Source organism: Typopeltis vanoorti, chromosome 19 (assembly GCF_054136105.1).
Source record: "Typopeltis vanoorti isolate ZY-2024b chromosome 19, IOZ_Tvanoo_1.0, whole genome shotgun sequence".
NCBI lineage: Eukaryota > Metazoa > Arthropoda > Arachnida > Uropygi > Thelyphonidae > Typopeltis > Typopeltis vanoorti.
The window spans coordinates 65,111,565-65,132,972 of record NC_143567.1 but is presented as its reverse complement, the minus strand read 5'-3'; the positions used below and the strand labels follow the sequence as shown (position 1 = coordinate 65,132,972).

Genomic DNA, 21,408 nt, shown 5'->3' with positions numbered 1-21,408 from the left:
AACATAACATAATATAATGTAGTGAAGTGGATAAGTATTAAAATTAAAAAAAGAAGGCACTGTGATGAATGCAGAAATGTTCCTGTAGAAACATTTCTGCATTCATCCATATTGTACACAGAAAGGTACAAATATGAAATAACAAGAAACGTTTTATTATTATTATTATGTGACATCTCCAAGTAGTCCAAAGATTCATCAAGGGAGAGCACCTACTCTACAACTCTCTGTCTCCACCACTCAATTCACCAACTACAGCAAACTGCAACTACCATCTTCATCACTTGGCCAACCAGGCCAGTGACTTTTGTCAAGTGAAATAATATATTTATTAGCATGATTTATTTAATGTATATATAAATATAAAAAATAAACTAACCCATTGTAAGGGTCAACTTGAATATCTGTTGGTTTTTCAGAAAAGTCAGTGACAACTATTTCATGATTTTTTCCATTCATATCACATCTTCTTATCTGTTTTTAAGAAAAGTAAATAAATATATAAATAAATAATAATTCTGTGTAACTGAAATATAACAGAATTTTCACAAACTAATTTGACAATCAAATATATCAAATAAAAATAAAATATCAACAATTATATTGCTGTAAAACATCAGTCTCATATTCTGTGCCAAGTTACATGCTATCAGGGATTTTACTAGGATTTTTCTTCAATAAGACAAAATATATGGCTGGTTGCTGCTATAGGCTAGGGAGGTTCCAGAGATGGAATCCCCTGAGCTATAGCTAATGCATGTCTTCCAGGGATCAGGAAGATCACATGGCAGGAAGGAAATGGAATTTATGCACCAAATGAGAGATAATTACTTGAGGCCACATGTGATGAGGGGGACTTAGGGTGTGAGAGTATTGGTCCTGGTCATAGGATCAGAAGAGCTATCCATAACTCAAGCTGACCACATTGTCTCCGATTGGGGGAGAGTAACCATATCGTTATCTCTTCATTCCAATCTATACCGCCATAATTAAAATCACCCACAATAATCACCCTTCTCTTGTTCACTAATGTAAACTGCTTATAGATTTCTTCATCACCACCATTCATATTCCCCAGCCTATAGCAATATCCAATTAAATTCCTTTTGCATTCCTGTTCTCTTTTCATCTCACACTCTACTACTATTTCCATTGCCAAGCACTTCAGTCTCTTCCATACCATTCTCCTGATCTTTTGCTTCACCTCATACTTGCACCACTTCTTGCATCTTGCTTTACCTCGTACTCGATCTCTTGCTTGCATCACACACACATTTAGCAACAGCTCACTCATTCCAAAGCGATCCAAATTCAATTCATCATTATTTAAATTAAGGGGATATTAAATCCCACATTGTTTCAAAACTGAATAAGAAACTCAAAGATTGGAATCAAAGAGTTTCATGCCGAATATAGTATAGTAAACTATAAAAGTATCGGCGGATACTAGCGTAAGCTAAAGCACGGAGTACGTAGTACAAACTAGGGGAACTCGTAGCAAAGGTGGATAAAGTTCTGATCACTATTCTTATGTATTTCCCATAATGTACAACACATCTCCTAGGAGATGTATGATGTTATATAAACCTTCCGCCATAAATACATTATGGCAGAAGGTTTCGACCCAGACCGGTTTCGACCTTTATTGAGGTCTCATTAGTGAGTAGGTAGACCAAATTATAGTTTATTATACTATATTCGGCATGAAACTCTTTGATTCCGATCTTTGAGTTTCTTATTCGGTTTTGAAACAATGTGGGATTTAATATCCCCTTAATTTAGATAATGTTACATTGTTTAATTGTTACATTTCAGCAATGAAGTCATTGACTTCATTGCTGAAATGAAGTCCATTGGCTCTTTATTTAAGTAATTTAATGGGTGCACCTGTTTGACAACTCGTATAGCAGAGTATATAAGTTTTTTTCGTTATACCCTCAGTATTAATTTGGTCTACGTACTCACTGATGAGACCTCAATAAAGGTCGAAACCAGTCTGGGTAGTGACCTTCCACCATAACGTATAACATCATATATCTCATCATAATGTATAACATCATATAACAGTGATATATAAATATCACTGTTATCTTTCACTCTCCTCAATAACCTCCTGATATCTACTGTTAGATCTAGAATAAGGGCCCTATCAAATTTTGAGCCATTCTTCTATAATCTAACAAAGAAAAGACAAAATTACGCAAAGATATACCTGTACTTTCAAGAAAAGGAGATGATAAACAATATTCTGTAGGAAAAAGCATGTCACAGTCTGGTTAGAAAAGGTATTAAAGTTAAAGTTATGATGTATGATTAAATAAGAAAAAAAAAAACATAGAACGTGTAGATTAAAATGAATTGTGAAAGTATTATAGTCAAATTCTAATATGTGTTCAATTGCATGCTTAGCACAGAAACATAATGTTGAAAACATAGATGTAAATTATGCTCTGTGCAAGATAAAAACTCCACATCTACCAGCCGAGAGTCCAAAAGATCACTACCTAACGACGACATGATGACGTAACGCAAGGTGAATAAGCACTCAAGGAAAACGAGCATGACGGCCTTCCATGAAAGCATTACTCAAGGAAGGGAGGAGATGTGACATCATCCATAACAACGAATGGGAAGGAGACATGAGAATGAGTAAAGTGCTGAAAGAGGGTGCTTGAAAGCAGAATAAAAGGAATCGCATGCAATTTGAAACTTGCTTGATTTTCTGTTCCTGTGTTACCGTTCGAGCCTGCAGGGCTGAGGAAGCTTGGCGCCGGTGACCAGCAACTACTTTCCGTTGCTGTTGGATCCGAGATGAACAAGGCAACCTGTGGAATGAAGGCAGATTCTCTGATAGAGCCACTGGTAAGCCTAGTACCAATGTGAAGGCAGCAAAGGACATCCTTAGAGGAAGAATTAAGTGAATCGCAACAGCCAAGGAAGTGAGCTGCTGATTGATAAGGTAGTCTTGCCATATCCGAAGTGAGCACGTGGTGGAAACCGAACCCTCCTTTGTAAAGACAAGATGGTAAAGTACAGCACTTTAATTTTCTTATATAGTAGTAAATCGTAGAGAAAAAAAGAAAGGGGACAAAGAAAGGAAGAATTCTAAGCACAAGTTTGCTCTCAGTGTTCTAGTGACCGTTTCAGACTGATTGTCTGAGATAGAAGCTTTGTGCTATTCTTAATTTGCACAGAAAGGGAACATGACTATTGAACAGTTTGTTGAGTGAAAATAATAATTGTGGTGCTATATGTGATCCTGACTTACACTTAGAGTGTGGACACAATAATTGCAGGATTGAACTTTGTCCTCTCATTTCCGTTATGAAAATGTATGAATTAATTATGCCATGTCTGAACCTTGCTCATACGTAAAGATTGAATATTGCATAATTTTAGTGAATATTGTTTGATTTTGAGTTTAATTGTGATGCAAAGGTGACTAGTTAAAATACTTAAACTTAGATGATTTTTTTTATGACTTGAATTTAAGGGGGGAATTTAAGTACCTCAATTTGAATAACAGATAACTTAGTAATGAGATTATTGATTCATGTGTTTTTAGAATGTGTAATTTAAAGTGTAACTTTCCTTTTGCCCTAATAAATGTATTTTGTTAACTTAAATCTGAGAGTTGTCTAAATGCGAGACTGAATTACCACTTACAAAAATTACGGACCTAAGCATAGAGGGGATACCATACATTTAAGGGAAAGTGAGCCACGACTGCAAATTACATGGTCTCCATCCCTAGTTTCTGACTGGCGCAGTAAAAATCTAAATTTTGTCAGAAATCAAAAGGAAAGTGCCTTCCCATAACTAAAGCCAGGACTAGATCATAGTAGGCACGTATAGGATGATACATAACAGAAATGAGGAAAAGTGACCCGACGTAACACTACTCACACATTCTCCTTATGTTCACTTAAATTATTTGTTCCCACAACCACCACTAATTCCTGATGACATGATGAATGGTTCTGCTGAATGTTCGTGTGAGGACTTGTAGTGATAGAAAAAATTCTGTTTTCACCTGCTGCAAAATCAACAAAACTATTCTAAATTCTGAGACATTTTTTTGTGAAGTAAAAATAGGGGAAAACATATTTGTAGATTTTCAATTGATAATTAATTATTATTATTATTATTAACATCTGACCTCCATGGAGTCAGAGACTCATCGTGGAAGGTACACACTATTGCACACAATGCTCAACCAACCGTGCTTTAAACTGATTCAATGTGTCTACACCTGCAACACACTCAGGCAATGCATTCCACTCACCAACCACTCTCCATGCAAAGATTCTACTCCTCACTCCTCTGCTCACACCCTCCTTATACAGTTTCCAGAGCGAAGGCCTCTTGTTCAACCTCCCCCCCCCATGCCATTCTATGAAAATTCTCTTCCATGTCAACCTGATAACAACCGTTGACTAGCTTATATGTCTCAATCATATCCCTTCCACTTCCTCCTATTCACAAGGCTTTGCAACTTAAATTCTCTATTGCACACAGATTTGGTTGTACTGAATGTAGTTAGCAGTTTGTCTCCTTGAACATGTAAATTTCATGAAATATATTAAAGATTTTGAATAAAATTCTATATTTCTTGTTACATGTGTAAGTCATGAAAGTTATTTATATATGTTAAGTGCACATTTCTGTTAAAACAATTTATACCTCTTAAATGATGATATCCCTATTTCATAATCCATCAAACAAGTTTCAGTAATGCCTATAACTTTTTGACCAAGTTGAGTTAATGCCAAAAAGTAATTTCCCCTTCCCTCCCCCTTTTTCACAATGCTTCTAGCATTAGTATACATAAACTTCAGAATTCTCTTGAGCTTACAACCTGCCTTACATCTTGTGCTGACTATCTCACTCTATTTCAAAAACAATGGGAACCAGATTTCAGGATCTTCTAATAATTTTTCTGCTCAGCGTCACTAATCCATGCACATACAAAACCTCAACATCAATACATCTGTGGGATTGGATGGTATACCAGCTCGTGTCGTACGTGAAGCGGCTAAAGAATTGCCAGTGCCCTTGACCATTTTGTTTAAATTTAGTCTCGGGTCTGGGTAACCCGAGGGGGGGGTGGAAAAAAGGAAAATAGTTCCACTGCATAAAGGAGGTTCCAAGACTGCTGTTGTAAATTACCGACCGATCAGCAATCGGTCGGTAATTTATCACAAATCATTGTCAAGGTCTTAGAGAAAATAGTCAAGAGAAAAATACAGGATTGGATAGATGAAAATGGGATACTGTATGGGGGTCAGCATGGTTTTGTGAAAGGTAGATCATGCCTCAGTAACTTCTCACGTTTTATAACACAGTGACGTCTGAACTGGATAAGGGTAATGGGTTTACAGTAATTCTACTGGACCTTGCTAATGCCTTTGACAGGACACCACATGGAATTCTAATCAGTACATTACAGCATATGGGGATGGATATAGGGTTGGTGAGATGGATAGGAGGGTGGTTGACGGAGAGATATCAGAGAGTGGTTTATTCAGGAGTCCACAAGACAGCCTGTGACTAGTGGTGTGCCACAAGGATCTGTTCTTGGACCACTGCTGTTTAATTTGTTCATTAATGATATAGGAAAGGATCTGAGAGGAAGTGTTCATTTGTTTGCCGATGATGCAAAGTTGGGTAGAGTAATAGTGAGTGCACAGGATGTCAAAATTTTGCAAGATGATTTGGATAGTTTGGAGGGCTGCGCTAAAGAGAATGGATGTCAATTTAATGTCGCAAAGTGTAAGGTTATGCATTTTGGGGTGAAAAGATTAGCAGCAATATATCACATTGGTGGAACTGTACTCCAGGAGATTGATGAGGCCAGGGATTTTGGAGTGTTGGTGGATAGGGATTTGAAGTTTAGGGGGCACATTGCAAAAGTGGCTAAATCAGCTCATCAAATCACTTGGTTGCTGAAAAATACTTTAGCAAGCAGAGACAAACAATTTATTGTTCCTCTGTACCGAGCCTTGACAAGACCCCATCTAGACTACCGTGCCCAGATTTGGGCGCCAGGGTTTCTTCTTGATGGGGAGGAGGTGGAGAGGATCTAGAGACGAGTGATCAAGATGATAGCAGGTCTATAGAATGAACCTTATGAGAACAGGTTGAAGATTTGTGGGTTGCAGAAATTGGTTGATAGGCAGAAAAGAGGTGATATGATTGAGACATTCAAATTACTGAAGGGTTTCTATAAGATTAATTCAGAAGATATTTTTGAGAATAGGACTGGTGGTGGGAGGACTAGGGGGCCATACATGGAAGCTGGGCAAGAGTGTGGTTAGCAAGGGTGTTAGAGCTAGGTTTTTTACTTGAAGAGTGGTGAATGAGTGGAATAAGCTGCCAGAGTCTGTTGTAGGTGCCATGACTGTAAATGAGTTCAAGACAAGGTACAATAGATACTGTGTGAATGTCGAATAGTTGTTCTTGACTTGATGTTAGGGCCTCCCTCGATGAGTCTAAGGACTCCTTGTAGTTGCCTGTAATAATAAAAATAATACACTCAAAAAAAAAAAAAAAAAAAAACTCCAATTTTGCTTACTTACACTGCCAAACTCTCAGTGAACAAGAAACCATAGACCAAATCCATTTAGGGGAAATCTGTCACTCACATATACACCTTGCATCAATTCATTCCACACATCCACAAAACTGCACATTATTCCAGGATGCTGTATACTGTGATATGTAATATACAGCCCCTCCTGAAGGCAATTTCACCTTCTTATGGATATCTTCCTAGTTAGAGGAAATTATTATTATTATTATTATTATTATTCAGGCTTCTATGGAGTCAAAAGACTCATCGTGGGAGGTCCTTTCTATGAAACACAAGTCTATCGAGACTCATCGAGGGTGGTCCATCCTAGGAAATACAAAGTCTATCATACCACTCCTTAAACACACTGACCATTCTTGCTCTCACCATTCTATCAGGCTCAATCTATTCATGGTTCAACCACCCTCCATGCTAAGAAACCACTCCTCGCCCTCTTTCTCAGTGTTTCCTTTCGTAACTTCCGGGGATGGCCCCTTGTCATGACTCCTTCCAGCTGTTCAACCAAGCGAAAGAACTCCCCCAGTGCCAACCCTGTAACCACTTCTCAAAAGTTTAAAAGTCTCAATCATATCACCTCTCCTTCTTCTTAAATTCCATTCGCCCAACATGGGGCCAACTGAACTCACTAGGTTGTAGATGACATTCATCACCTGATGTGTTGAATGCTACGTTTGATTGCAGTTTTCCACCTCTCTCCTCCATGCACTTTGAGTGGTACCCTCCAAAGGCATGACAAATGTACTCAAAGACACACAAAACCTCCTGCATTTCAAAGGTACACATGGTGGTGCCAATGGCTGCCAGATAGCACATGTGCCTAAATCTGTCCATAACAAGTTAGAAGCCTTCCCAGTCAGCTGGCACATAATCACACTGCCAAATACTCTTCCAGGTAATGCCTAGAGAGGAAGTCCAAGAAATGGTGAGTGGGAGGCAGTGTCGAGGCCACGTCATACAGTGAGGCCACGTTATACATGGAGAGGAGATAGATTCTTGGACATCGTGTCCAAGAAGCTATTGCCTCTCCATGTCCCTGCTGCTTTATCCTCTCAGCTAACCATAAATGAATGTATAATGATAATGATGCATACACACAATAATAGTGACACTGCTGCTAAATCAAATCTCCCTCCAAAACCAATCCAAACAATGCACAACATACAAATCATGCCAACATTTCCACACACACACACAAAAAAAAACTCACTTTCACATCCAATTTACTAACATCTGTGACATAAACAAACCAACCACCAACATTACTTACAACCATCCAAAACAGACCTCTTACTCTTGACAGAAACACAAATTATTGCTACATCCACTACTCCATCTTCAATGTATAAATTACACACTTGACAAGTCTTTTCACAAGAGTGATACCTGTACCTTTGTGAGATTGAACACTGCTTATCAGACAATGGTTAATTTAGAATGCCTTGTATTTGACTTTCACTGGCTCAAGGTTTCCTTGCTCTATTTAGTAGCAGTTACCTGCTGCATTTACCAGTCTCCAAACTCTGAAAACTACTCTGATCTCATCAGCTTCTTCTCTATGAAGCTCAGTTATCTGCAATGCAGATAACTGAGCATGAGCAATCCATATAGCAAGGTCATCTTAACATTGTGACCTTAACATCCACAACTCCGACTAGCTCCTCTTTTCTAACACCACTGACCAAGCTGGACAAGATGCAGAAGACTTTGCATTAAGCATTGACTTGACACAAATCATTTACCTAATCATACATTTACCTATGCAAATTTCTGATAACCCTCTTCACTGTTCCAATATTCTCGATTTCTTTTTAACTAAGGTATGGCACAAAAAAAAAAACAGACTGAACTTTGACCCCCCCCCCTTTAGTACACACACTATGAGACATGCCATTTGACTGCAAGCACATTAATAGAAGAGCATGTGTAGGGTCTATACAATTACATTTACATCACCATGATGTAGCAATGGCATTGACGGCAGAAGAAAAGACATTTATTGTTGAGCATTATTCTTTTCAGATGGAACTGGTAGAGTAAATGGTCCAAGCCTATGACATGTTGGTTAGCAGTTTGTTGGTCATTTCCATAAGCATTCTCCAAGCAATAGTGTCATCAATGCCTTAATAGAGAGTTTCTGACACATTGGGAGTGTTCTGCTGCAATGAAAAAGGTATTCAGGGAGCCACAAATTGTTAACACAAATGAGAATCACAGGCATGCTGGAGCAAGTGTTACAGTCTCCAAAACGCAGTCAACGTGGAACAGTGATAAAACTTGGAATACCAAGGCAATCACTACAGAGAATCCTTAAGGAGCAGGATGCCTCTCCATCCTGTCATTCAGCTGGATCAGTATTTTAATGGCAATGGATTATGATGCATGGTGGGAATACTGTGCACGCGTGCTGGCCAATATCTATGAAGATCTATACTTCCACCATAATGTCTGGTTCTCAACTAAGCAGTCATGTAAACAGACAAACCTACAGGTTTTTGGTTTCTGTAAACCTGAAAAAAATTATTAATGTCCAGAAAGAAATTTGTCTTATGAATCATCCCTCCCTTACAGACTCACTTCAACTTCCGTCTCACAGATGCAATGTTTCAGTGCTGTGTCAATTCTACAGATTATTATTTATTATTATTATTCTTCAGGCCTCCATGGAGTCAAAAGACTCATTGTGGGAGGTCCTTTCTAAGAAACACAAGTCTATCAAGCCTCATCGAGGGAGGTCCCTCCTAGAAAACACAAAGTTTATCACACCGCTCCTTAAACGCATTGACCATTCTTGCTCTCACCACTTCATCATGTTTCAATCACCCTCCATGCAAAGAAACCACTCCTCACCCTCTTTCTCACAGTTTCCTTTCGTAACTTCCAGGGATGGCCCCTTGTCACGACTCCTTCCCGCTGTTCAACCAAGCGAAAGAACTCCCCAGTGTCAACACCCTGTAACCACCTCCCAACAGAATAAAAGTCTCAATCATATCACCTCTCCTCCTTTTATCCACCAAACTCTTATCCCCTTCATATCCTGGGGACCAGATCTGAGAACAATAGTCTAGGCGTGGTCTGATCAGAGACTTATACAACGGAATGATAACCCTTTTATCTCTGCAGGTCAGTGTCCTTCTCATAATTGCAGCAATCCTCTGTGTTACCTTCACCACCTTTGCAATATGTCCCCTAAATTTCAGGTTTCTATCAATCATCAACCCCAAATCTCTCGTCTCCCCTACTTCCTCCAGTATAACTCCTCCCATAGATTATGCAGCATCCCATCGATGTTCCCAAACCTCAAGACCTTACATTTTGCTGCATTAAACTGAAACCCCCATTCATTTGCCCATCTATCTAGCTTATTCAAATCCTCTTGCAGGGCTACCACATCTGCACTATTATTAATAACCCTTCTCAGCTTCGCATCATCCGCAAACAACTGAATATTCCCTTGAAATCCACAGACAATGTCATTGATATAAAGGTTAAACAATATAGGTCTCAGAACTGAGCCCTGTGGAACCCCTTGTAACCTTCTGCCTCTTTGATATTGCTCCACCATACACAAGATATTTCCATGGTTATTGCTTTGTTGAACTATCAACCATCATTCCTCCACTTTCTGTTATGCCTGTTAAAAGAAGAGCTTCTTGTTTTAACAGGCTGCTTCCCTATGTCCCTTTTCAGTGCAACCAAACACACACCAAACCTGTTTCTCCTCGTCTATTCCATTTACCTCTGTTCTCTGGAGCTGCCTTCCTCATGAAGTATTCCCAAACTACAACCTGCAACTCTTCAATAAAAAAGTCATTAAACTTCTTCTCAATCCTTACCTGCATCCCACACACAGCACTGATCCTCTTATTATGTTCTTCAACCTCTGGTGCATGGGATCAATATAAAAAAAAAGTTGACTCATTTACAATCATGGTACTTCTTCTCAACTAGCCACTAATATACTGGCAACAGACTCTATTTTTACTTTTTCATTATTCGTTTTTGCCCATTCCAGCATCTCCTTCATATAAAAAGAGTTGCTGCTTTGAAATAGGAATGGTTTCTGTGATATTATGGATGATTCAAAAAAGTAAGTTACTAACAAAAAGGATGTTGGAAATCATTTCCTTGAAGAATTAATTATTTGAATTGTTTGATGCTAAGATCCTGAAGAGAGTAAGAATCTTCTATGATGATTGCAGTCTATGAAAATCATACAATAATAAAAGAAGTACTATAACATTATATGATCCATAAATTCTTTACCTGGTTTCCATCTACTATATAAAGCTTATCATTGAGCCAATCTACTGACAAAAGATTAGGATGGTGTAAACTTTCTGCAATGATAGTATCATTTCTAATGTTCCCTGTAAGTGGGATTTGGCGTACATGTCCCAGAGAATCAGACAAAACAAGCACATCTCGTTTAATATGTAGTGCAACACCTAGGGAATGTTAAAATGTAAATATAAATAAACAGAAACTGTAAATGTAAATAAACAAAAACTATAAATGTAAATAAACAAAAACTATAAATGTAAATAAACAAAAACTGTAAATATAAATAAACAGAAACTATAAATGTAAATAAACAAAAACTGTAAATATAAATGAAGAGTTTGAATAACATAACAAGGAAGAAAATAAAAAAAAAAAAAAGGAAAAATTAGAACCTCAAACCAAATTAAAGGCCATAATACTCAGCAGTGCACTTCTATTAACTCAGAAATTTGGGTATTTCATATATTTTGGGGTATTTCATATATTGCTTCTTTGCTGCTAGGCACTCAATCCATACCTGCCTTGCAGAAGTCCAACCCCACGTCCAATGCATTATCCCACATGCAAGGTGGAAGTAGCAAGAAGTAGGGGACTGCTATGCAGGGTGAAACACAGTGGGAACTTTGAGGGCCACAAGCCAATACAGAGGCCTACAGAGAACCCTGAAAATTGCTGACTAACAGGGCTCTGGCACACCCAATTCCATGAAGAGCATCTGTTTTGATTAGAAACATACTACTGCATCCAGGAAAGCTGACACATCAAGAACTGCAGTCTGGGATCTCGATGAGAAATATGTTACAAGGACACATAGGACATATTCTACTGCACCTGGAGTAGCCAATGTGTTGAGAGCTGCAGTCCAGGATCTCAATGAGAAATATGCTATGACGACTCTCAACATACTTCAGACATTAATGGTACTCAAAAAAAAAAAAAAAAAAAAAAGGAAGAGCTTAAGAACATTTTATATTACTATTATTACATAACACCTCCAGGGAGTCAGTCCAAAGACTCATCGAGGGAGGGCACCTATTCTACAACTCTCTGTCTCCACCACTCAATCCACCAACTATAATGAACCACAACTACCATCATCTACACCAACGCCATCTAGTTTCATATCATCACCACTAGTATTTTCACAGACAATCACAAACATCCATGCCTATGGTGGGATTTGAACCTTTACCTAGTTGGCTGAGTGGTCAGTATATCCGCTCTCTCCAGCCAAAAGGCTGGAGAGTGGATATGCTGACCACACAGCCAACCAGGCCAGCATTAAAAAATAACATCCACATAGCATGTCTACAAGAAACAAAACTAAATCAAAATCTGAAGCTTCAAATCAAAGGCTATTCAACACTAAGGGAAGACAGACTGGATCATTCTTGCAGAAGTCTAGCTACTCTTAAGGACCCAGCACATTAAATACAAAGAAATCATATCAACTACATACAGCATCAACACAGAGGCTCAAGCAGTTAGGATATGTCTACCAAAATACATTATTATAATAGTCGATGCATATCACCCAGATAACACAGATATACTTATAAACACAGAATTACTTAAACAACTAAGTCAAAGAATGTCAGATACAAAGATCCTTTTTAGAAAATCTAAATGCCAAAAACCTTAACTTAGGAAGCCCCAAGTTGAGCTTTTGAGAAAGTTGAGCTTCCCAAGAGAAGAGCGGGTTTCAAATACTGAGTACTCTGGATGTCAGTAAAGCAACGGAACTGGATGGAATTTAACGAAGGATTTTGAGAGAATGTGCTAAAGGACTGACAGCTCCGTTGACCTGGCATTTCAATGAAAATTTTGCCAAGGGAAAGGTTCCAAAGGAGTGGAAGGGGGGGTTAAATAGTGCCATTACATAAGGTTGGTAGTAGACTGGAAGTGTCAAATTATAGACAAGTTTGTGTTCCGTTCCATCAGTGTTGTTAAGATAGTGGAGAAATTAGTGAGGGAACAATTTGAGTGAAAATTAGAATATAGGTTTAAATCATAATGTAACATTATCTAATTTTGGTAGCTTGTTGTGTCTCTGTGTGATGTTGGTGTGAATTCCGTTACTTAATTTAGTATTTAACGATACGTTTCATAGATTTGCATATGGCACCAATGCGACGTAAGATAATGCCGTCCAAAAATACAACGGCATTGTTCAAAAACTGTAATGTGAGAGAGTTTGTCCAACGCGATGTGTGTGTGTGGGATGTATGCATTCCCGAATGAGGCTGGAGTTTGGATTGAAAGTGATAGTGGTGGGAGAATGTGCAGAAAATGTAAGCAAAGTGAGGAGTTGAAGTATGTGTCAGGTTGTGAGACAGTTATAGTGGAAGAAAGCCAGAATGTGAGTGAAAATAGTGGCTTGATAGGGAATTGCGATGTGCAAGATGGCAATGAGAGCGGTGATCAAAGAAAGAATGAAAGCAACTATACAGAGAGAGAGAAAATGGTTTAAATGATAAAAAAAATGAGGAATTATTTGTAGGAAGTGAGATCACTAGGTTGCATGCAGTGATACAAAATGCACAGCAGCAATTAGAGCACCTGAAACTCTTTCCAGAGTGATTCGGCTAAAAATAAACAAATGTTTGAAAGAAAAATAAGCGTAAGAGTGGGAGAGTTTCTGAAATGAAGGAAAGAGTGTTGTGTGGTGACTAGTTATTAAGAGGAGTGATAGATGGAAGTTTAACTAAATCATACTTACTGGGTGCGAAATTTAAGGATGTAAGTGAGAGTATTAGAGCACAAAAACAGAAGGTGAAAGAATTGAGAGTTGTGGCAGGTATGAATGAATTGAAAGGAGATAAATCTTTTATGAGAGAGGACTTGAAATTATTGTTAAAGGTAGCGAAAGAAAAGAATGACAGAGTTAGAATGGTGAGTCTGTTGCCATGGTATGACAGAGAGGAGTTTAGAAGAAGGGCCATAATCGCAAATGACATTATGTGCAGGTTATGCAGATGGTGTGGTGTGGAATTCGTGGACGTGTGGAATGAGTTTGATGGGTGAAAGGATTTATACAAGATGGATGGCGCCTGCATTTGAATGGATTTGGTGTGCAGAGACTGGAAAAAGTGTTGCTGAATGAAGTGAAAATGGATGTGCAGAACCAGGGAAACTAGACCTACTAAGGAAGGGGGGGGGGAGTGGATATGCAGACATCAGTGAGACAGTTGAGTGTAAGAATGTATATAATGTACTCGAGCCAGTACTAAGGACAAAAAATGGGAATGGGATATTTAGAATAACGCATATCAAAATAGGGGTGGGACAAATGGATCACTGCATTTCATGTATACTAATGCCAAGAGTATTAGGAACAAGAAGGAAGAATTTTTGGCCTTGGTTGGCCCTTCTTATTGGCATTAGTGAAACATGGCTGATGGAAGATGATATAGTTAGCGGGATAGAATGTGTAGGTTATAGTGTGTTTAGGAGGGACAGAGAGAATAAAATGGGGGGAGGGTGTTATTGATGATAGCTGATGAACTGCAGCCAAGGAGAATTGAAGTTATATGCAGGATAGTTAAAAGAGCTCATTTGAGGCTACTTGGTGTGAGATTGAGACTGGCAGAATAAAATATACAGTTGGGTGCTGCTATAGACCAGATGATGGAATAGATGGTGGAGATAGTATGCATAAACAAATTAATGAAATGAGTGGAAGGAGTGTAATTATTATGGGGGAATTCAACTATGGTAACATTGATTGGAAGGAGGAGAGGATACATGTGAGGAAGGAAATGGATTTTATTCAATTATTAAGGGATAACTATCTGAGACAGCATTTAATTGAAAATACAACGGGTGTGAGACTGCTTGACCTGGTAACAGCATCTCAGAATATGATTGTAATGAATATGACCATGTTGCCACCTATTGGTGAGAGTGATCATAAGGTCTTGACCTGGGAGGTGGCTAAAGGTGTGGAATTTTCGATTAAGACAGGGTATATGTGGAATTACTGTGCTGGCAAGTATGACAAGCTTAGGAGATTGCTTGGATCACTTCCCATGCTCTATCGACATCCAGCCCTTGCAGTTGTAAAGGAGCATCTACAGGAGGTTATGGCTGATTGTATACTTAGGGTCCAAATAGTAAAACAAGTAGGGGTTAAATGGATGAATAACACCATTAAGCTTAAGCTGAAAAAAAGAAACAACTGTGGAGGGAATTTAAAGAAAGGGGTGACCTGAAGGCACACGAATGGTATAAAGTGCAGGCCAGAAGGGTAACAAGTGTGGTAAAAAAAAAGCAAAAGCGGATTATGAAAGGAAACTAGCTATGCAAGCTAAAGAGAATCCCAAACAGCTCTTTCAATATACTGCAAGCAAAAAAAAACTGTACACGGCAAAATGATTTTAAGGAATGACGATGGTAAGGAGGTGACTGAATCAGTCGATATGGTGGAGTTACTGAGCGAGCACTTTGCAAGAGTATATCATCCAGGTGGTGACATTGAAATAATGAAGGAACCATTAGTTTATATGGGAATTGTGATGAACGAAGTGGAGGTGAATAGTCTATTACAGAACATTAATGTGAATACATCTGTGGGATTGGATGGTATACCGGCACGGGTCTTGTGTGAAGCAGCTAAGGAATTATCAGTGCCCTTGACCATGTTGTTTAATCTGAGTTTCGGGTCTGGTTTAGTCCCAAAGGTGTGGAAAGAGGGGAAAATAGTTTCACTGCATAAAGGAGGATCCAAGACTACGGTTACAAATTACTGACCAATCAGCATATCAGGAGTCGTTGTCAAGGTCTTGGAGAAAGTAGTCAAAGGAAAAATACAGGAATGGATTGATGAAGATGAGATACTGTATGGGGGACAGCATGGCTTTGTGAAGGGTAGATCATGCCTCAGTAACTTGCTCAAGTTTTATAACAAGGTGACGGCTGAACTGGATAAGGGTAATGGGTTTACAGTGATACAGCTGGACCTGGAAAAGGCATTTGACAGGATACCACATGGAATTCTAATCCGTAAACTACAACATATGGGAATGGATATAGGGTTGGTGAGATGGATAGGTGGGTGGTTGATGGAGAGATATCAAAGAGTAGTTTATTCAGGAGTAGAGTCCAAAAGACGGCCTGTGACTAGTGGTGTGCCGCAGGGTTCTGTTCTTGGACCACTGCTGTTTAATTTGTTCATTAACGATATAGGGAAGGATCTGAGAGTAATGGTTCATTTGTTCGCTGATGATGTTAAGTTGGGTAGGGAAATAGTGAATGCAGAAGATGTCAAAATTTTGCAGGATGATTTGGATAGATTGGAGTTCTGAGCTAAGGAGAATGGATGTCAATTTAATGTAGTAAAATGTAAGGTTATGTATTTTGGGGTGAAAAGATTAGCAGCAGTATAACACGTTGGTGGAACTGTACTCCAGGAGATTGATGAGGCCAGAGACTTGGGAGTGTTGATGGACAGAGAGATGAAGTTTAGGGGGCACACTGCAAAAGTAGCTAAATCAGCTCATCAACTCACTTGGTTGTTGAAAAATACCTTGACGAGCAGAGACAAGCAAGTTATTCTACCTCTGTACTGAGCCTTGATAAGACCTCTTCTTGAGTACTGTTGCCCAGATTTGTTCGCCTAGGTTCCTTCTTGATGGGGAGGAGGAGGTAGAGAGGATCCAGAGGCGAGTGACTAAGATGATAGCGTATCTATGGAATGAACCATATGAGAACAGGTTGAAGATTTGTGGGTTGCAGAAATTAGTTGATAGGTGGAAAAGGGGAGATATGATTGAGACATTCAAATTGCTAAAGGGTTTCTACAGGATTAATTCAGTGGATATTTTTGAGATCAAGACTGGTGGTGGGTGAACTAGGGGACACCTATGGAAGCTGGGCAAGAGTGTGGTTAGCAGGGGTGTTAGAGCTGGGTTCTTTACTTTTAGAGTGGTAAATGAGTGGAATAAGCTGCCAAAGTCTGTTGTGGGTGCTATGACGGTGAGTGAGTGAGTTCAAGGCAAGGTATGATAGATACTGTGAGAATGTCATATAGTTGTGTGGACATGATGTTTAGGGCCTCCCTCAATGAGTCTAAGGACTCCCGGGAGTCACCCATAATAATAATAATAATATTAATAACATATACAGTGTTGGGAAGATGAGGGTAATGTTATATGCGAGAATCAATATGGATTTGTTAAGGGGCACTCTTGCTTTAGTAATATGATTGCCTTTATAATCAAGTAGCAAAAGCTGAGGGAAAGGCATATTCTGCCATTTTTTTGGATTTTACAAAGTTATTTTACAGGGTAACACGACAGGCTGATATTTAATTTGCAGCACATGGGTTTAGATGTCAGGTTAGTGAAATGGATTCAGGATAGGCTATCTGATGGGTAGAGGGGGAGGGAGGGAGGGAGAGAGAGAGAGAGAGAGAGAGTGTTGTGTATGGCGGAGCAGTATCCAGGAGGCGGAAAGTTGCAAGTGAGGTCCCACAGGACTCAGTACTAATAACTTTATTATTTAACCTCTACATCAATGACAATGTCAATGGATTGCAGGGGGATATTTAGTTATTTGCAGATGATGTGAAGCTGGAAGGGTTATTACTAATAACCCCTCCCAGCTTCACATCAAGAGGATTTCAATAAACTGGACATATTGGCTAATGAATGAGGATGTCAGTTTAATGCAGCAAAATGTAAAGTCTTGAAGTTTAGGATACATTGATGGGAGGCTGCATACTCTGTTGGAGGAACTATTCTGGAGGAAGTACAGAAGGCAAGGGATCTGGGGATGATGATTTATAGAAACCTGAAATTCAGGGAAGATATTGCAAAAGTGGTGAAGGTAACCCAGAGGATTTACTGCAATACTGAGAAGGATGCTGACTTGCAGAGATAAGAGTTTTCATTCCATTGTATAAAAGCCTGATCAGACCACACTTGGACTACTGTTCTCAAATTTGGTCCTAAGAATTTGAAGGGGATAAATTAGCTTGTGGCTAACAAAGATGATATCAGGAATATACAATGTCGGTTATGAAGACAGGCTGAGGGAATGTCAACTGCAGAGTTCACTACTACCCAGACCGGTTTCGATCTTTATTTGAGATCTCATCAGTGAGTATCTAGACCAAATTAATATTAAGGGTACAGCGAAAAGAACTTATATATATTCGCTATACCCATATTATTAATTTGTTCTAGCTACTCACTGATGAGATCTCAATAAAGATCGAAACCGGTTTGGGTAGTGACTTTCCACCATAATGTATAACATCGTACATCACCTAGCAGATGAGTTTTACATTATGGGAAATACCAAGAATAGCGATCAGACATTTCTCCACCTTTGCTACGAGTTGCCCTAGTTTGTACTAAGTGCTTTAGCTTATGCTAGTAGTCACCGATACTTTTATAGTTTACTATATTCGGCATGAAACTATTTGATTCCAATCTTTGAGTTTCTTATTCCGTTTTGAAACAATGTAGGATTTAATATCCCATTAATTTAAATAATGTTTACATCGCCGAAATGAAGACTATTGGCTCTTTATTTATGTAATTTAATCGATGCACCTTTTTGACAACTCGTATAGCAAAATATATCAGTTCTTTTTGCTATACCCTTAGTATTATCCAGCTCTACGTACTCACTGATGAGACCCCAATGAGGGTAGAAACCGGTGCAGGGCAGATCTGGCTTTGAGAGGCTCCGCTTGGAGATAGGCTTTTGCCTGTCTATGAGTGGGGCCACCACTGAAATTAAGGCTCTGCTTGGTGGTGGGGTGAGCCTGCCACTGGGTAGAGCCAATGCTGAGAAGTTATCGGTGATAGGGTGAGCCTGTCACTGAGTAGAGCCAAATCAGAGAAGTAATTCTCGATGATAGGGCAAGCCTGTCACTGAGTAGAACAACGCTGAGTTGGGCGATCTTTTGGGATCGTCTCATTTTTAGAGCCCGCTTCACCTATACAAAAGTGTTGAAACTGATGTGGGTTAGGCTTGGGTTCTGAGAGGCTCTGCCTGGGGATATGTCTATGCTTGTCTCTGAGTGGGGCACCACTGAGATTATGACTCTGCTTGGTAGTGAGGTGAGACTGCCACTGAGTAGAGCGAATGCTGAGAAGTTCTTCTCGGTGATGGGGTGAGCCTGTCATTGAGTGGAACAACGCTGAGTTGAGCGATCTTTTGGTATCGTCTTAATTTTAGAGCCCACTTCCCCTATACAAAAGGGTTGAAACTGATGGGGGACTGACTCTGAGAGGCTCTGCTTGGAGATAGGATTTTGCCTGTCTCTGAGTGGGGCCACTGCTGAAATTATGGCACTGCTTGGTGGTGGGGTGAGCCTGCCACTGGGTAGAGCCAATGCTGAGAAGTAATTCTCAGTGACAGGGTGAGCCTGTCATTGAGTAAAACAACGTGGATTTGGACGATCTTTAGGGATCGTCCAAAAGGACGATCACCCCACCACTGAGATTATGGCACTGCTTGGTGGTGGGGTGAGCCTGCCACTGGATAGCCAATGCTGAGAAGTTCTTCTCGGTGATAGTGTGAGCCTGTCACTGAGTAGAACAATGCTGAGTTGGGCATTCTTTTGGGATTGTCTTATTTTTAGAGCCCGCTTCACCTATACAAAAGGGTTGAAATCGGTGTGGGTTAGACTTGGGTTCTGAGAGGATCTGTTTGGGGATAGGTTTTTGCTCGTCTCTGAGTGGTGCCACCGCTGAGATTATGACTCTGCTTGGTGGTGGGGTGAGCCTGCCACTGGGCAGAGCCAATGCTGAGAAGTTCTTCTCGGTGGCAGGGTGAATCTGTCATTGAGTGGAACAACGCTGAGTTGGGCGATCTTTTGGGATCATCTTATTTTTAGAGCCCGCTTCATCTATACCAAAGGGTTGAAACCGGTGGGGGGGGGGGGGCTGGCTCCGAGAGGCTCTGCTTGGGGATAGGTTTTTGCCTGTCTCTGGGTGGAGCCACTGCTGAGATTACGGCTTTGCTTGGTGGGGTGCGCTTTCCACTGGGTAGAGCTAATGCTGAGAAGTAATTCTTAGTGATAGGGTGAGCCTGTCACTGTGTGAAACAATGCTGACTTAGGTGATGTTTTGGGATCGTCTCATTTTTACAGCCCGCTTCACCTATACAAAAGGGTTGAAACCGGTGTGGGTTAGGCTTGGGTTCTGAGAGGCTCTGCTTGGGGATAGGCTTTTCCTTGTCTCTGAGTGAGGCACCACTGAGATTATGACTCTGCTTGGTGGTGAGGTGAACGTGCCGCTGGGTAGAGTGAATGCTGAGTTCTTCTCGGTGACAGGGTTGAGCCTGTCATTGAGTGGAACAACGTGGAGTTGGATGATCTTTAGGGATTGTCTTATTTTTAAAGACTGTTTCACTTATACAAAGATCAAAACCAGTGGGGGGCTGGCTCCGAGAAGCTCTGCTTGTGGAGATAGGTTTTTGCCTGTCCCTGAGTGGAGCCACTGCTCAGATTATGGCTCTGCTTGGTGGTGGGGTGAGCCTGCCACTGGGTAGAGCCAATGCTGAGTTCTTCTCGGTGCGGGGTGAGCCTGTCATTGAGTGGAACAACGCTGAGTTGAGCAATCTTTTGGTATCGTCTTAATTTTAGAGCCCGCTTCACCTATACAAAAGGGTTGAAACTGATTGGGGACTGGCTCTGAGAGGCTTTGCTTGGAGATAGGTTTTTGCCTGTCTCTGAGTGAGGCCACCACTGAGATAATGGCTCTGCTTGGTGGTGAGGTGAGCCTGCCACTGGGTAAAGCCAATGCTGAGTAGTTCTTCTCGGTGGCGGGGTGAGCCTGTCATTGAGTGGAACAACGCGGAGTTTGGTGATCTTTCAGAATCGTCTTATTTTTAGAGCCCATTTCACTTATACAAAGATCGAAATCGGTCTGGGTAGTGACCTCCCACCATAATGTATAACATTGTACATCTCCTAGGAGATGGGTTTTACATTATGGGAAATAGTAAGAGTAGCGATCAGAACTTCCCCACTTTTGCTACGAGTTGCCCTAGTTTGTACTACGTACTTTGGACTATGTGCTTTAGCTTACGCTATTAGTCGCAGATACTTTTATAGTTTACTATATTCAGCATGACACTCTTTGATTCCGATCTTTGAGTTTCTTATTCGGTTTTGAAACAATGTGGGATTTAATATCCCCTTAATTTAAATAACTTACATATATTTGTTATTAGTCTGCCCCATCTGATATCTCCTGGTCATCAGGACTGCATGTTCATTATTCTAATGGCAAGTGGCAGAGTAGACATATTTTTGTGTTTATAAGTACATCCCATGATGCTGCTACCAGATTCAATGCTTTTAAATCTGAAGTCCCTCCACCACATGAGATCATCTCTCAGTAACTCTTAAAATGACCCTACCATACCCTAAGCATTTATTCAGCTGAATTCTATCTACTGATTTGAACACCTTCATGTAATATACTCAGTATTATGCATAACACTATGTAATTGTGTAAAAATATACAAAAATAAATATGTTTATTAGTATTAGCAGAAATGGACTCCAAAAAGACACT

The 21,408-nt window shown here is 39.9% G+C and overlaps 1 protein-coding gene across 1 annotated transcript in view; it reads right to left on the bottom strand.

Annotated features, from left to right (window-relative positions):
* LOC150096198 (proto-oncogene tyrosine-protein kinase ROS-like) overlaps positions 1-21,408 on the bottom strand; it is a 481,253-nt gene that overhangs the window by 397,577 nt on the left and 62,268 nt on the right. The window contains exons 6-7 of the mRNA XM_090409003.1: positions 10,856-11,037; positions 380-474 (exon numbers count right to left, since the gene is read on the bottom strand). Coding sequence (XP_090265129.1) covers positions 380-474; positions 10,856-11,037 — 277 coding nt within the window. The remainder of the gene's footprint in view (positions 1-379; positions 475-10,855; positions 11,038-21,408) is intronic.